We start from the raw sequence: 16,827 nt of genomic DNA, 5'->3' as shown, positions 1-16,827 counted from the left end.
TGTGTGAACGGGGAAGTAACTCCGGAGGGTCCAGGTTTCGGGCCTTTGGGATCCAAAGCAGAAAGAATAGTTCGTGGCCCTACGACTGTGATGGATCCGCCAATTCGTTTCTTGTCGTTGGTGTGACCCAATCCTCATTACCAGGAAACCCATGGCTCATCAAAGCGCCAGGATCTCCACTTATCATAGAAGGGTGTTCATCTGTTCCTGGTAGACCTTGCGCGATCCCCAATGCCCCGGATTTCACAAGCAGACACTCTCTTCTTCTCCACTTGCACTCCGGTCCAAGTTTGTCAGATGACAAAAGTCGTCTTCCGGTTGCCGTGGGGGAAAGAGAACTCCCAGATCGTGATATCCGGACTGTTAATATTAAATTACCCTTCGTTCCCAGCTTAATATGACTTAAAAAGAAAATAACAACTCTATATATTAATATAAATAAAAAACAAGTAGTAAAAAACCACTTAGTAAGTATTAAATGAAAATTTTAAAAACTTAATTAATCATAATAAATAAGCTAATAACCCCGGCTGCTTTAAATATATATTTCTTATTTATATAACAAAATCAAGCTGCTTATCAAAATAAATTCCAAATTATTGTATTTTCTTTTAAAAACGAACTTAATTAATAAAATTGTGACGGCGCGGCTCAACCACTAGTCAGCATTGCTCATATAGCTGCATGGTTTCTAGCAGTGCACTGTATATTCTTTGCGCTACAGCTATCCTTTGTATTCTAGTTCTTTTTTTTCCTCATCTTTCGATCTTCATTTAATAATGAAGTCATTGTCGTTTTGTCGCATTCCTTCACCCCATTCGCCATGACAAAAATATTAAAAGTAATATATACTGAGTTGTATTAAACTTTCTTTATATTTTTATTATAAAGTAGGAAGTAAGTGGTTTTATTTTCCTATAGTCGATTTTAAAATCCAAATTCTTTATATACTTATGAAAATTAGCAGCTCTTTAAATAATGACATATAGTATCCATATAATATTCTAGCCTATTATAAAACAAGTCATATTATTGACGTAAAAAACGACCAGATCTTACTATTTTTTGAAGAAAACCGAAGTGAATAGAAAAAAATAAATTAAAGATTATAGTAACTTTTATAATAAATTTTATTTATATAGAACTGGCAATTAATTCATTTAAAAAAAGAAATTCCTATCCGTATAGAAGTTTATCATAAAAGAAGTAAATATCACAGGGTAAAGCCAAGGTTAGGGAATAGATTGAATATGCGTAGTTGTACGAGGACGGAAGGAGAGAGGTGTGCGCAGGTCTGGCAATATGGAGCAAGGCACGAAGGCCATGCCTAGAGCTGGGACCAGCGCACGTGCCCATGCACGTGATGTGCTAGTCACAGGTAATCCTGTGACAGTAAATAAGGGAAGTTAATTTTTATGACAGGCTAGAGTGCACATGCCCAGATGGCTAAACCTACCAAAGATAGGACGATGTTCTGCTTGCAAGGCAGAACTTGGAATGCACGCTATATAGCCAATGTCAACCTGTGACACTACCTCCCCTTAAAGCGAAGTTATCTTTCAATAATCTTCAAGATAAGGCCCCGACCCCGGCCCCATTTCCGAGGGCAACAATGTCGCGGAGGATTTATTGCAATGCGACGGCTTATATAGCACTACCTGAAAATGCAACTTCTCGCTAAGTTGGACATTTTCCAATGGGCCGATACGTGGCATTTCAGTACTCTTCGATTTGCATACATGGTCCTCAATTGTCATTGCATTCTTAGGAGCTGTGCTTGACTAAGTGCCGACAAGAGTATCCTAAAATAGCCTTCGAAATTGCCACAATCGGGAATCGAATACACTGTTTAAGCAGAACCTACTATGACAGGCTAGGGTGCATATACCCAGACGGCTAAATCTGCAAAAGATAAGACGATGTTCTGCTTGCAAGGCAGAACTCGGAATGCACATTATATAGTCAATGTCAACCTATGACACTTTTGCAGAAACATGGCCTGGGTAGTGTAGTGGTCTGCCACCGCCGTAACAGTAACATGAAATCACATCAATTTCTACTTCAATTCAATATTATGGAATTAATTTATTAGATTTATGAATGAACTAGCGTTATGTTAATTTAATAATTTTAATATAAAACCTAATTATATAAGATAAACTTTTTGAATTTATTAACAGAGGAATTTAATTTCTTCTATAACGTAAAAAGTGATCCTTTTCAAAATTACTTATTAAAGTTTCGCATTTTAAGCAAATTTTTTTAAAAAAAGTTTACAACTCTTTCTATATGTAATATAATTAGGATTAGAGTAAATAAATTTATTAGTAATAAAAGTTTAGCTAATCTTTTCAATTTTAGATTTTTTTCTAATTTAACCTCTTATCAATCTATTTACTTAATAATACTTTTAGCGGACGCTTATAACCTTTTCTAATTAGTCGGAGCGTAATTAAAGCAGAAGATAGCTAAAATTACTTATAAAATAAACAGTATAATTAATAAGATCAAATATTTATCTTAATATTAAGTTATATAGCTAATAAATTAATTAAAAACCGTGGTTAAATAAAACAAAATAATCCTTTTACCTTCTTTATAGAAGAAAGAATAAAAAGGAAAATAAAACTACTTTCTAAAAGGGGTAACCGCGTTATACTAAGCGGGAATATTAAAAACGCTATAAACTCTATCAATAGCTTTAATAAAGTTTTTAACAACCTCAAGACGGGTTTGGAATTCTTAAATAAACTCCTCGTTTACTTTACATAGGGTAACAACAATATCATCCTTAAAAAGCACCATTGCAGCCATTTCTAAAGTTAAAGTAGGCTTTAGGCTCTTCTTGTAGTAGTAAAAAATCATAATAACCGTATTAGTATTTAAACAACAAATTAAAATACTCAATCCTAATTAGTTTACTCTCGAAAAACGTCCTCTAATTGGCCGGAGCCAATTCAAAAAAATATTTTTCAGGGGAAGGTGAATAAGACAGGGAGGAAGCACGACGCCAATTTAACCCGCTCCAACATTTTGGATGTTGTTTGATTTTGGCTACTTACCGGGATGGGTTCAAGACCTAACAACAGCTCCCGTTCGAAAACTGGATGAGAAGACGGGTCAAAGGATACCCAAAACACTGTGCCAGTGTGTCTCATGGCCAGGGAAAGTGCTGTAGGTAAGCCGTAGACTGGGTAGCGATGCGAGTTCACGGCCGGTTGAGAGGTCCATATCGGTATAGAGAACGCTCAAGTTTGATATCAATTTGGAAGCTCATTTCTGGAAAACATGTTTGCTAACCGGTGAATACCATAACGAAAAAGCGTCTGACTGGGTGGCGTCCAGACCAGGCCCGGGGACAGGGCCAACGCTCGCTTCGCTCACCACATACAGTTCGAGTCACTGGACTCGAGCATGGGTGAACCACTATAAAAAACGGGGGTACTCGAATGTGAAAGGTACTCGTTAAAAATATGTTCTGTAGAGAGAAGTTGACCGAGCTCGAGAGTAAGCATACTTTGAACGGTATGACGTTCAGCGGAGAACATGAACAGACGGTCGAATAGCGGAGGTTATTCCGATTCGAAGATATCCCTAAACTGCACCAATGCCATGGACTGGGACGTGTGATTTGGACGACATTGCTACCTCGTGCGAATGCCTCTCGCCCACCAGCGCCATCGTCCCTTGCACTGGCTTGATGTCCCCCACAATTGTAAGGTCTATCCAATCCGAGTGTCGCTTCTGTATTCGATCGGTCCAGCCCAGCCGAAGGGCGATAGACTTTTCCACCATTCCTAGGACACCCGGACCTGAGGCGTTGGAAACCGCGCAGGCGAAGAACGGCGACTTGTGAGTTGTCAATGCAGATAACTATATGCGGTTGGTTATATCACATCAAGCCACACGAGCTAGAGGCAGGTACCGGTTGTAGAAAATGCCTGTACCATCACAACTTCTCAACTGCAGTTGCAAACTGAAAGGTTAGTTTGAATGTCTGGCAATGTTGCTTCGGTAAATCTAACCGCCAACAGAACCTACACCAGAAGACAAATTGTCCCAAATGCACCTTGACGCCGCAAGTTCTTCCAACCAAAAAGCACAACCAAATCAAATTCTTGCTTTCCGCCTCCTGAAAGTTGAGATCAGGGTCGCTTCTATACCCCGCCCAACACGGTTGTGGTGATACTCCCAAACGCCTTGATAATTATGCAGTTTTCTTTTGCCGGATGAAGGATGTAGTCGGCTTGACCGTATGGTTGATGATGAAATTCTTCGAGCGCCCGGGCGTATTACATCCCCTGTTCCTCGTTACGGGTCTGCATCTCGATCTTCTTGACGTTGCGGCCATCGGGAGTATACCTATACAGCAGTCAGCAGCCGTATTCCTGCACAGAACATCCATGACAACCTACTTGAGAAGCTTCTCGATGAGGTCGACGTGGGTCATGACCATACGACGGCAGCAGTAGCGCTTGAGGCCGAGCTGATCGAGGGCATCACTAATCGTCATCTGTTAGTTATTGCCAGTCGTGGATCGGAGGGTATTCGTAGATATGGCGTACCCATCGGTAATCTCCTCGCCATCGATCAACTGGAGGTATCTCTCCCAGAGATCACCCACCACCTACGTGCCAAATGTCAGTAACCTTGTTGGACAGGTAAATGGCGGAAGAAGCGGGGCGCGCCGCGTCGCGTACCTTGCCGCAAGAAAAGCACCGAATGGGAATAATCATTTTGTTGGCGAGTCGAAAGACTGATAAAAGTTGTTTGGTGGAATGGCAATGTTTGAGGCGGATGAGCGACCAGTTTCTGGCGAGACGGTGATGCAAGTTTGGTCGTAGTGACGCGCAGCGCAAGTGGAAGTTCTTTGAACTTTGAAAGAGCGAGGCGGCAACTTGAAAGTCGGAAGGCCCCAGCAAATTTGACTTTCCAGGGCCTGATTGGCCACTTTAGTCTTATCGCTGATAAGACAGCTGCCCCACATTAAACTTTCAAAGGGTACTCCGCCAAAATTTCTTTCGCTGGAAGACGCTGCGGACGTGAAGCTCGGTACGACAAATCGTGTATTCCTTGCCCGACTTGCATCGTCATATTCACAAAGACAAGATGGTGGACCTACGCACCCCTCGCAAGTCCTCCAAGGCCACCAAGATGGACGCGAACGGCGAAACCGCCTCGCTGAAGAAGAGAAAGAGAGAGCCCAAGGAAGAGACGACAACCGCTTCGCAAAAGAGACAACGATCGAAACCAACCAAGACCCAGCCCTCCGCCAATGGCACTGTTGAGGATGCTGCCGACTCCCAAGAAAGCTCCCTTTTTGAGAACAAAGACCTACAAACGACCAATGGCGACTTGGAACTTCCGGATGCTTCGAGTGCCTTGACGACGCGCGACACATCAGCATGGAAGGTGTCGAATCCTATGGGCGGCCGCATGCTCGACATCGATCCCATATTCTCCAAGGATGAACGGTTCGTTTGAGACCAGTTCCCTAGGTAGGAGCTCTACTAATACGAAACTTAGATACCTACTCATTACCTACAACACATCAATTCAAGTCTACTCCGCCGAGGATTCCCTGCTCGTCAGGAGGATATCCCTTCCCGTCACCAAGCTCGACAGCGGCGCCGAGCTTTCTTCTCCTCACATCGTCGCGTCAGCGCTATCCGCCAGCGCACCCGATTTCCTCTGGGTTGCCTGCTCAGATGGCCGTATCTGGCACCTCAACTGGACGACAGGCGAAGGCGCCGAGACACCCTTTACGATTGATGTCAAGAAGGTCCTCGACATGACCGTGGAGTCGGTTGACATTCGCGACAAGCAAGAAGATGTACTCTTCGTCCTCCAGAAGCTCACCAAGTCCTCGGCACAAATCGTGGCCTACGATCTCAAGACCCTCCAGAAGAAGACCGGCAAGCTTATCCACACATACGACGAGAACCCGCAACTGCTCCGTTCCGCTGCTGGTGGCAGACTCATCGTTGCTGCCGCAAAGGAGACGTTACACATTGGCACACTCAAGACAAAGGGAAAGACTGTCAAGTCGGTTGACGACCTCGAATACGCGTTCCACTCTTTCGGCGTACCAGATCTGGTCACTTGCCTCGACATTCGTCCGACTCTCCAAACGACCAAGAAGGGTGGTGTAGAAATCCAGTTCGTCGATCTCGTCATCGGCTGCGCTCGCGGTGCTATCTACGTATATGGTGACCTTCTCTCGAAACTGCCCGGCAACGCGACCAAGGCGGCCCCCATTCAGCCTCGTAAGCTCCATTGGCACCGCAGGGCCGTTCACAGCGTCAAGTGGTCTGAAGATGGCAACTATCTGATCTCCGGTGGTGCCGAAACCGTCCTCGTTTTGTGGCAGCTCGATACCGGCAAGAGGGAGTTCTTGCCTCACCTTTCAGCAACCATTGAAAATATCGTCGTTTCGCCCAAGGGATCATCCTACGCTCTTCATCTTGACGACAACTCGGCCATGGTGCTCTCAACCGCGGAGATGAAGCCCACGACCTACGTCTCCGGTATTCAGTCTTTGGTTCTCAGCGACAAGCCATCAAAGGAGTCTCTGGTTCGCCGCGTCTGGAAATCCGTCGATGAAATCTCAACACCGTTGATTACTACCAGCAACCCTACCAACCCTTCACAAATATTTCTCTGCGTCGGCAATGGACAGCAGGCCAGCTCGACAGGAAATGCGCCGTCTACACCACTTCTCCAAGTTTTCGATGTCTCCTCGTTCCAGGGCGTTGGCAAGCATCCCATTGCGCGCACCAACCCTACCGATGCCAACATGACCAGCCAAGGTGCGCCAATCATTGAACCCAGAGTCACCAAGATGGCCTTCTCTCACGATGGAAAATGGCTTGCGTCGGTTGATGAGTGGCAGCCGCCTGAGAGGGATCTGGAGCCTCTCTTGACTGGCTCCAAGACCACATGCGAAGTTTCGCGGGAAAGGAGAGAGATCTACCTCAAGTTCTGGGAGGTTGAGGCGGAGGATAGCTCTTTGCAGCTCGTTTCGCGCATCAACGAGGCGCATTTCACAACAGAGTCTGAGACCATCCTGGATGTTGTCAGCGACCCTGTTTCTTCTCGATTTGCTTCTCTTGGCACCGACGGTGTAGTGCGGTTCTGGAGCCCCAAGCTGCGCAGGAAAGACGGTTTGGCGTCAACCGGCCCCGAGGGCCAACAGCTCCGGACATGGTCATGCTCCAAGGCCGTTGAGCTCCCTGCTTATGGGCAACTGGAAGAGGCGGTAGAAGTTTCTCCCAAGACCCCTCGCAGCGGCGCCCTTGCCTTCTCTGAGGACGGCTCTGTTCTCTTTGCTGCCTATGGCCCTTCATCCGGAGCTGTCGTTGTCGTTATCGACACGGCTACTGGAGCTATCCGTGACACCATCCCTAACTTGTCTAGGGGTGAGATCCGGGGTATCGAGGCTCTCTCGTCGTCTCTGATCTTGCTTTCGGAGGATCTCACTGTCTACGATATTGTGTCGGATGAGGTGCAGTACAGCTTTGCTCTGAAGGAGACTTCGGAGGCTGCCAAGCAGATGACCCATTTGGCGGTTAACCGCGAGTCCCGATCCTTTGCCGTTGCTGCCCCTATCCCCAACTCTAGCCAGGAGAAGTTGAAGAAGGGCGCAAAGTCGGAGCTCGTTGTCTTCTCGGTCAATGAGGAAGTGCCTCAACTGATCCAGACATTCCCTCAAGTCATCACTGCGGTCCTTCCTTCTACCAACTCGGCAGGGTTCATCGCAGTTGACTCTGCTGCCCAGATTTGGTCCATCACCGAAAGCGGAGAGCAGGCACAGATGCTCCAGCCGTTGGCGGATATCAACATGGAAGAATCAAAGGCATTGGTAGCCCCAGTAGACCTTGCCGTTGAAGACGGCGAGGCCAGCGATGAGGAGATGCAGGATGCCGATGAGGATGTCGAGATGGAGGATGATGACTACGATGTTCACCAGGCTGTCGTTGCTCCCCAGAAGCTTGCTGAGATCTTCAATGCTGCTCCCGCCTTCGCTATGGCGCCCATAGAGGATATCTTCTACCAGGTCGCTGGACTGTTCTCCACGAGGCCTTCCACGATTTAAACTTGGGACGCATCAATTGCGACATTCCGCAACTCGAGTCGGCCCATCTTACGTGTGATAATTATGAGAGGGCCGCACAAGCTGGTCCAGTTGCGCAAAGGAGGCGAAACCGCTAGTGCGCAGTGTCAACAATGGGGAGTTTCATCGTATCCCCTGGGCATCTGCCCATCATGTCTTTGAAGGCTTCAAGGCTGATGGCATCAGGAGTCAGTCATAAGGTTGTGGAGTCTGACCTTCGCGGCGCTGGGTATGACCAAGATAGGAGGGAGCCATACTGGCAGCCACATCAAAAACAGTGCCGCGCCGCCCCATCATGGCAGCAAGGAAATGGGTCTTTCGTCCCTCGACATGGACGATGACGACGACGACGACGACGACGATGAGGAAGGTCGGAATCCTCGGCAGGTTTACGCGTGCAAGCCCGGGGACCCTTACCCTGGGGGGCAGCTGCCCCGCATTAGTCTGGGCCGTTGCTGTGGGGCATTTACGGCACGCTCCGATGGCGACCGATTACGCCATTTTTAGACTCCTCCGATAATAGCATTGGGAACCATTAGGATATCAGGTCATGTAGCTTAGAACTGGAGCTGCACACTGCAAATTGCTTTGGGCTAATATAAAAAGCTAGATGTTTTCGTGTTGTTTGGGAACTGTAACTTTTTATCAATTTCATACTTTTGCAATTTCTCTGCAACAATCCAATCCACCAAAAGCGTTCTGCCTTTCCAAGCCTCGGAAGGACCTCCAACTACATCTCATCCCGCCTTTTGTGAGGGGAAGGACATCAGACGACGATCTCTTTCAGCCGCTTTGACTACCAGTCCATCACCACCATCCATATTGCGGCACTTGGACCCTGGGACGACTTGATAATCAGGGCCTGCTTTTGATCTTGTCCTCTTCAACCTCGAGCAACTCGTAAAATGTCTTTCACATCCATCCCAGTTCTAGATCTGTCTCTGGCCAAGGACCCGGCTACCAAGCCGGCTTTCCTCGCAGACCTCAGACACGCCCTTATGGAAGTGGGCTTCTTATATCTCAAGAATGTCGGTATTCCACAGGAGGTGTTTGACCAGGTCATTCGAGAAGGGAAGAGCTTCTTTGATATCCCAGAAGAGGAAAAGTAAGCGTTCAGTTTTTGCTATCATGATTTTTGATATGGACACAGCAGGGAACCTAACCAAAACGCTATTTGGTGTGAACAGACTCAGGATCGAGATGAAAAATGCACCCTCCTTCCTCGGCTACTCCCGTCTGTCCGCCGAGATCACCGCCGGCGCCATCGACCACCGCGAACAGATCGACCTGTCCACCGAGCACCCCCTACCCGAGCCCGGCGCGCCGTTGCACTACAACCTGCTAGCACCCAACCAGTGGCCATCATCGGATGTGCTCCCATCCTTCCGCCAGACGTTCACCGACTACATGAAGAATATGGGCGACATCTCCATCTATTTTACCAGCCTGATCGCCGAAGCGATCGAGCTCCCCGCCGACGCGTTCAACAAGTACTTTGATAAGGACCAGCAGCACAAGCTCAAGATTGTCAAGTACCCGGATGTGGGAACGTTGGGTAAGGAAGGTAAAGAAGGGAATCAGGGCGTGGGGCCACATAAGGATAGTAGTATGTCTTTCTCTCCCTCCCTTTCCTCTTTCCCCTTTACCCCTTTTTGATTCCCCCTCCTCCTACAGAGACGTAAACAGACGTACTAACCTAACACCCTTTTCCCCCTTCACCACAGTGCTATCATCCTACCTCCTCCAAGCCTCCCACCACCGCGGCCTGCAAGTCCAAAACATACGCGGTGAATGGATTGACTGCCCGCCCATCCCTGGCACCTTGGTTGTCGCCATAGGTCAAGGTCTCGAAGCCCTCACACAAGGCGTCTGCGTGAGCACCACGCACCGGGTCCTCTCCCCTGCCGTGGGCCAGGGAGCGCGCTTCTCCATCCCCTTCTTCCAGGGCGTGCGGGGGGACACCACCTTTGACGATTTGGAAAAGGTCGGTGTCGGGCAGGTGCCCGAGCACGTCAAGGAGCAGCGCAGGAGGGTGCTGGAGGCGAACGGCGGGCAGAGATTGGATGATGTCGAGTTTACCTTCCGAAAGGGAGGCGTCGCGACTACCCTGGGCGAGGCGACGTTGAGGAACCGCGTCAAGAGTCATCCGGATGTCGGGGAGAGGTGGTATCTGGAGATCTTGAAGAGTTTGAGGGAGGAGCAAGCTAGGGCGGCGGCGGCGGCGGCCAGTCCTCCGGTAAATGCGGCTGTCGTGTCGCCGGAGGGCAAAGCTGTTGAGGCGCATTAGTGAAAGGATTTCTGGTTCCAGTGTTGGATGGGAAAAGCAGGTATGGGGGAAGGGAATGGCAGGCGGTTATATCCAGCGTGTTACCGTCTGCAAGGCGTCAAGAAGGCGCGAAGAATTTATGTAAATAGTCCAACTGCGTTTTGTCTCATGATTGATCCCTCGGGAGCCTGTCGGACGGATCGGGGTATGTTCAGACCTCTCTCTTTTTATTAATGTCAAACTCATTGTAATACGCCTTATCCCACCCGCTTTGATGCATCGCCATTTGTGCTGTAAATCACTCCCGTCTGGTTTGCTTAGGACGTTCGTTTTTTTTCCTTGTTCCCCGTCCAGCATTTTTTCTTTTGCCTCTTCGCGCTCCATCATTTTGATTCCACGCTCCCAAATATCGGATTTCGGATCGTCACGGATCGTTCGTTCGGTGGAACTTTGTATAATGCGCATTTATTTCTTGGGCTGCTCGACGAAGCCGGGGAAGCAGTCCGCCAGCGTCTTGCTGTGCTTGTTCTGAGCGTGCTCATCGAGACTGCAGAAGCGTCGAGGTCAGTTTGGGTATATACGGTAGGGAGAATCGGTAGGCATCTCGAATTGTGACTAGGCGAGAAATGCGACGACGAGGTCTAGGATGAATATCCGGGGGGGTTTTTGCTTACGCCTTGGCGCGCGAGGTCGACAGGAAAGTGGCCCTGCAGGTCTGGCAAATGATGTTCATGGCAGCAGCGTTCTGGAGAAGAATTTGTGTTAGCGAACGGAACGGCCATTTTTCGGCTCGACGAAGGAATATCTTGTTCGTGGAGAAAGGGACACGACGTACAGTCTTAAGCTGAGACTTAGGACCAGCAGCAGCGTTCTTCGCATTGCGCTCGCGCTTCTGCGCAGCCTTGGCTCCCTATTTACCGAGAAAACACCGTGTTAGTTGACCTTGTCCAGCAAGGTGGTGATCATCGTCGATCGTGAAGTTTCGGAGGTAAGCAAGGTATGTATGTAACGTACGTTACCGCCACCCATTTTGTTTGTGGTTGGTTAGTTGTTGGTTGGAAAAATTAAAGATGAGGTGGTAAAGCGAGGTGGAGAGCGAGAAAAAGAAATGGCGGAGAGGAGTGTGCAACGAGAGAAAGGGTCAGCAGCGAGGTTAGGAAATATTCCCAGCCAGAACGTCGTCCGAATTTATCATGGGCCTCGTCCCATCAAAGTGGCGCGAGAAAATTACAGTCTTTGGCGGCCTCGTAAGATGGCTTTCAGCTGATTTCGAGACTTTCGGCAATGTTGGCTGTGATAAAGCGTCCACCGCCTGCCTCTTCCAGATACATAAGGTATATTACGAAATATTACCCACTGTCACAAGAGCCGACCTCCCGTGGTCGACAACAACAGAGGCGGGTACAGTAGAAGCAGCGCACTGACCAAGAACTAGACAGTTCGATCTTCTGAAGAGATCGCCGCTGGTCTTTGAGCAGTCGAGCGCACTATCACGTCCGTCCTATCTATACCTTGTTCCGTTGTCTATTTACAACTCCAAGTGTCCCTTTAAAACCTCCTAGAGCTACCTCTAAGTATCCAAATGGACATTAAACTGCTCCAATCCGTCCATTTTCTTTGCTTTTTGTGAACTGGAAGGAAGGAAAGCACGGGAGTGATGCACTTGAAGTAGAGGCAGCAAGAGCCCGTCAAGCGAAAGTCTTGGCAGCAACATTGGCGGATGATGCTCCCTTGAACGACTGCAGGTATTTATTTACTTTCTCATATGGGAGGCCAGCGTCCTTTATTCTGCCTCAACATCCCTTCTTCTTGTCCAATCCTCTATCCAGCTATCGGCCATCCGAGATTGCACATTACTTTCAGGGCCGTCTCCCGCTGCATGCTTTGATCGATATCTGCCCGACGCCTCCGACGGGACCGCCCGTCAGTTTCTGTAAGTGACTTCATAATACTCACTGAACTCAGGGGAGGGTTTCGGGCATAAGGTTACACCCAGCTTCTACTTGGCATCTACACCTCTCGGTTCGCAGGCTCGGTCAAGAACACGAACCAACCGGCCCCGTCCGCCGAGGCATCTTCTCCATTAGGTCCGGTCTGGTCGCTCTCAACAGAGACGGGACCGACAGTCCCTAGAAAAGCCGCCGAAAGGCTCGCTTGCCCTCGTCTGCGCAGGATGCTCGCCGTCCTCGTATTGACGGGACGAGCTCCCGATTCCCATGCCGTCGCATCGACCCAGACTCGCCATGTCGCAAACGTGGACCGCTGAACATGCGCAATGGGACCTCGCTGAGACGGCCTTTCCAGAACTAGACCCTTCATCCGCTCTTGATCGACTCCCAAACATCACAGAATTCGAACCGCTTGTCGACTTTCACAAAGACGGTTGAGTGCTGCAGTGTCACTTGCAAGTCACTGTGACCCCCTTCTGCGGCATCACAGCTTGGCCGCACCAACGACGAAGAGCCGCAATGGCCAAACCAACTCCCCTCTCTGCAGCCAAAATCTCCCTCAGTGCCTTCAATGAAGTGCTCAGAAGATATCCCGCCTGCATCCAAGCCATCTCGCAGGACAAAGGAGGTACGGCGTCTCCGCTCAAATCTTCAACCCCCATGGCTATGGCCCCCTGTCTGATCCCCTTGAAATAGCCAAACCAGGCCAAAAGACACTGGCAGAGTTAGATGAGTACCGCTATGACGAAGCAGTCAGAGCCTTTGGTCCCGAAAAGGCAGGCACTAAATCCATGGGGATTGATGAGGTCAAGACCTTGGTCGAATGGAAGCTGTAAGTCCCCCTTTCGAATTTATTTCCCTGCCACCCGTCCAGACATCCCTGAAACTCCAAGGGCAACAACATCTACCGTCTTCCTGCAAGCTGTCGGTAGAAGGAGAGCCGCAGCCGTTTTTAGTGGCTTGCGAACACCATCTCATTGAGCTCGCTTCACATGCCCCCACTAGGGCGCTGGTGAGCGAGATTACCGAAAGAAGCACTTTAATAATACCTGCCTTCTGTCCTCCAATGTCACTTTGCAAGCCGCTGACTTTGTTCTAGTCGTCATGGCAAGTTCCGCCCAACCCTGATGAAACTCGTGTCGTCCAATGACCCCGATCTGGTTCAGACAACCGTACAAGATGCCATCAAGCTGTATCGGGACAAGTCAGACATATCCGGAGCCCTAGGTATCCTGACCAAGCTAAAAGGTATCGGCCCGGCTACTGCGTCATTGCTCCTGGCGGTGCATGATTCAGATCATGTTATCTTCTTCGCCGATGAGGCCTTCTACTGGCTCTGCGGAGACGGTAATAAGGTGCCCCTCAAGTATAACGTCAAGGAATACGACTCCTTGTGCGACAAATCTCGAGCGCTATCTCAACGGCTTGGAGTCAAAGCCATTGACATTGAACGTGTAGCTTTTGTTCTTATGCAGCAAGAAAGTGGGGATGTAGCAGCCGCAAGTGCTACCCTTGATCCCACGCCGCCGGTCAGCAGCGTTGCCAAGGTGACGCCCCCCAAGATCAAGAGGAAGGCCACTGATGGCGATACCAAAGAGCCTGAGCAATCCGTGAGACGCTCGAAACGCACAAGACGCACCTAGGTGAGAATGTGAGGCACCAGAAGGGGTCTCTGGGGCTTAGATAGTGCAGTGACATGAAGGCTAGGCCGGCTTTAGCACCAGTCCAAGCCGCACTACCACGGATCTCGGAAAGGTCAGCAGTGCATTCTGCAAACAGCTCGACGTTGTATGGGTGCATGGAAGTTCTTCTTTCAGCCCTGCCTTTATGTGTACTGTGACTAGGTATCTGTTTAAAGACGAGGTGTTGACACCAAGGTACCCAAACCAAACTTCGGATGCCAAATTGAAACACCATTGGAGGTGGGTTCGACATTCGAGATTCCCCTATTGGTAAACGCTAGTAACGTCCCACGAGATGAGAGTGTTCGGCGTTCACGGGCCGTAGCTGCGGATGGGTCCCTGCTGTGGTCCCCTGCTCCAAGTCGGTTCGCGAAGCGACCGGATGTGGATAAGGTTTTTGATAACATTACACTCTTGCTTCGACCAGAGATACTGTTCGTCGGCGACATGTATCTCCTCCATAAGTACACGATGGAAACCAGACAGGCTGCCCTGTGGGCAGACGTGTGCATGGAGTACAATGTGCGGTCCAGAGGCGGATATGCTTTCCGACATCTTCGAGGATACCTCCACCGGTACTGTCTCATCTCTCTATATACTCACCAGTGTAGAACCTCTACTTCTCTTCTTCATGTCTCCCATCCTTATGCCACTTCTTTCCATCATTCATCATGGCGATTTTTTTTCAGTCATATCCTACCACTGCCAACACAGTAGCCCAGGTGTACTGGGAGAAAGAGGGTGAAATGCAGTCATTTTCGTGCCCCGATCCCGTTCCTCTACCTCCACGATTCACACTCGTAAAGGAAAGACTGGCTTCAGGCAACGAAGCAGCACTTACAGTATCATGGCAAAGACTACTAAAGAGGCTGGAAGAAGAGGTTGATCATATCTCCTCCATGGGATCAAAGGTGGTACCAACAATCGACTTTGCCAACATCTCGGACCCCAAACACTCGGAAGCGTTCTGCAACCAACTACGAAGATCAGGGGTGGCTATCATACGAAATGTAATCCCCAAGGAGACAGCAGCCAGCTGGAAGCAAGAAGCAAGCGAATACCTCAGCCAGAACCCAGGCACGCGAGCAGTGCCAACAAAAGACCCCCAGCTTTACGAACTCTACTGGAGTCCAGCCCAGATCAAAGCCAGGGCACATCCCAATGTCATAGCCGCGCAGAAGTTCGCAATGGGAATATGGGAGTCGAAAGACCCCAACGCCAAAGTCAGCACAAACTTTCCCATCACATACGCCGATCGAGTGCGGATCCGAACTACTGCCACAACCACAACGACATGCGGCAGCGGTGGTGATGAAAGCCGACCCAGCCCTAGCGCCCATGTCGACAGTGGCAGTGTCGAAAGGTGGGAGCCAGATGGGTATGGAAATGCAGGGACGTACAAGGAGATCTTCGATGGGCACTGGGAGGATTATAATCCTTGGAAGGTACGTGTAGGCCAACCTACCTCTCTTCCCTTTTCTTCAGAGACACTTTGAAATTTTGCTAACATCCCTTTGCACTACTCCCCAGAGCTCCTCCCGTGTCCAAGTAACAAGCGATCTCTATCAAGGCGCCGGTTCTTGCTCCATCTTCCGCATGTTCCAAGGACTTCTAGCCATGAGTCCCATCTCCTCCGATGCCCCAGACTCGGACTCAGATTCAGACTCGCTCCAAGTTTGTCCCATGCCCCAGCTAGCCACAGCTTATTTCCTCCTACGACCCTTCTTCTCTCCTTCGCCCTCTTCATCGCCGGCCTCTTCATCCTATAACCTCAACTCGTCCTCCTCCTCCTCCTTCCCCGTTGCCGGTGAAGGTGAAGGTGGAGAAGACCCATCATCACCCTGGCTCTTCGACCATCCCCACAACTCCATCCTCCACGGCGCCCTTCCCAGCTACGCCCAAGACATCAACCCGACCTTGCACCCGCACCTGCAGCTGGACCGCAGTCTGGTGACCATCCCGCGGTTGGAGCCCGGTGATTACGTGCTTTGGCATCCGGACCTAATTCATGTTGTTGATGGGCCTTGGGAGAGGAGGAGGCGGGGACGGCACCAGCAACAGCCGCAAACGCAACCGCAAACCGATTACCAGAATCAGCACCACCAGCACCAGCACCACCCCCACCAACCAAGCCAGCCACAACAGCACCAACGAAACCACAGCATGACCACAAGGAGCAGCAACAACAACCCAAACCTAACCCTCAACCCACACAAAATAAAACAAACAATGTCCCTCTACCTCCCCTGCTGCCCCCTAACCCAAACCAACGCGCTCTACCTCTCCCGCCAGCGCAAGGCCTTTCTGCTAGGCAAACCCGGCCCCGACTTTGGTGGAGGCGGGCAAGCGCTTTTCCACCAAGGACACAAGAACTACGGCACTTATGGGTACGGGTACGGCGGGGTGGGGAGCACGGGGAACGGACTTGGTCTATTTAGTCATTTGCGAAGTGATAGTGGTGGTAGCTATAGTGGCGGTAGTGTATGTGGGAGTGGTACGGGTGATGAGAGCAGTCATATGGGCAGGGCAGGGGTGCAGGATGTTAATGATGCGGGCGGGGATGATGGGTTGAGGACCATGGGGCTGTTGCCGTGGGATGAGGAGGAGGCGAGAACCGAGGCGGAGAGGGAGGTGTTGGCTATGGCTAATGGGATATTGTTTCCTGATTTGTATGATTGTGGGAGGATATGAGGAGTGTTATGTGTGGGTTCGGTGTTGTGATTGTGGGAATAAAATAAGGCTTGTAACACTAGGTAGACTACATAGATGGGTGCTGATGCAAATTAGGTAGAAATGGAATGGACAAGAGTTCGCTGG

General features: G+C 49.7%; 7 protein-coding genes across 7 annotated transcripts; 5 read left to right on the top strand and 2 right to left on the bottom strand.

The window, feature by feature from the left end:
• Window positions 1-3,806: 3,806 nt before the first annotated feature.
• Window positions 3,807-4,877, bottom strand: SMAC4_05757 (uncharacterized protein). Its single transcript, XM_003346172.2, has 4 exons — window positions 4,701-4,877; window positions 4,566-4,627; window positions 4,416-4,502; window positions 3,807-4,362 (listed from the first exon to the last, which is right to left on the bottom strand). The coding sequence occupies exons 1-4, from the start codon at window positions 4,734-4,736 to the stop codon at window positions 4,293-4,295; spliced, it is 255 nt and encodes an 84-aa protein (XP_003346220.1). The 5' UTR covers window positions 4,737-4,877; the 3' UTR covers window positions 3,807-4,292.
• A 232-nt stretch (window positions 4,878-5,109) lies between these two features.
• SMAC4_05758 (uncharacterized protein) lies at window positions 5,110-8,095 on the top strand (the record flags this gene model as incomplete). Its single annotated transcript, XM_003346173.1, has 3 exons — window positions 5,110-5,474; window positions 5,527-6,202; window positions 6,272-8,095. The coding sequence occupies 3 exons, from the start codon at window positions 5,110-5,112 to the stop codon at window positions 8,093-8,095; spliced, it is 2,865 nt and encodes a 954-aa protein (XP_003346221.1).
• Window positions 8,096-8,265: 170 nt separating this feature from the next.
• On the top strand, window positions 8,266-8,620 carry SMAC4_05759 (uncharacterized protein; the record flags this gene model as incomplete). Its single annotated transcript, XM_003346174.1, has 2 exons — window positions 8,266-8,342; window positions 8,392-8,620. The coding sequence occupies 2 exons, from the start codon at window positions 8,266-8,268 to the stop codon at window positions 8,618-8,620; spliced, it is 306 nt and encodes a 101-aa protein (XP_003346222.1).
• Window positions 8,621-9,018: 398 nt separating this feature from the next.
• SMAC4_05760 (uncharacterized protein) lies at window positions 9,019-10,524 on the top strand (the record flags this gene model as incomplete). The annotated part of the gene is made up of 3 exons (XM_024655301.2): window positions 9,019-9,218; window positions 9,301-9,719; window positions 9,838-10,524. 3 exons carry the CDS (start codon window positions 9,019-9,021, stop codon window positions 10,398-10,400), a joined length of 1,182 nt encoding a protein of 393 aa, XP_024511202.1. The 3' UTR covers window positions 10,401-10,524.
• Window positions 10,525-10,617: 93 nt separating this feature from the next.
• On the bottom strand, window positions 10,618-11,538 carry SMAC4_05761 (uncharacterized protein). Its single transcript, XM_003346176.2, has 4 exons — window positions 11,394-11,538; window positions 11,215-11,289; window positions 11,054-11,124; window positions 10,618-10,926 (listed from the first exon to the last, which is right to left on the bottom strand). Exons 1-4 carry the CDS (start codon window positions 11,406-11,408, stop codon window positions 10,845-10,847), a joined length of 243 nt encoding a protein of 80 aa, XP_003346224.1. The 5' UTR covers window positions 11,409-11,538; the 3' UTR covers window positions 10,618-10,844.
• Window positions 11,539-11,862: 324 nt separating this feature from the next.
• Window positions 11,863-14,379, top strand: SMAC4_05762 (uncharacterized protein). Its single transcript, XM_003346177.2, has 3 exons — window positions 11,863-12,956; window positions 13,025-13,160; window positions 13,428-14,379. Exons 1-3 carry the CDS (start codon window positions 12,848-12,850, stop codon window positions 13,969-13,971), a joined length of 789 nt encoding a protein of 262 aa, XP_003346225.1. The 5' UTR covers window positions 11,863-12,847; the 3' UTR covers window positions 13,972-14,379.
• A 302-nt stretch (window positions 14,380-14,681) lies between these two features.
• On the top strand, window positions 14,682-16,701 carry SMAC4_05763 (uncharacterized protein; the record flags this gene model as incomplete). Its single annotated transcript, XM_003346178.2, has 2 exons — window positions 14,682-15,455; window positions 15,541-16,701. The coding sequence occupies 2 exons, from the start codon at window positions 14,682-14,684 to the stop codon at window positions 16,699-16,701; spliced, it is 1,935 nt and encodes a 644-aa protein (XP_003346226.2).
• Window positions 16,702-16,827: the final 126 nt, after the last annotated feature.

The sequence above is a fragment of the Sordaria macrospora genome, chromosome 1, assembly GCF_033870435.1.
Source record: "Sordaria macrospora chromosome 1, complete sequence".
NCBI classification, from domain to species: Eukaryota; Fungi; Ascomycota; class Sordariomycetes; order Sordariales; family Sordariaceae; genus Sordaria; species Sordaria macrospora.
The sequence above is the reverse complement of the archived record's forward strand: the minus strand, read 5'-3'. Positions and strand labels throughout refer to the sequence as shown.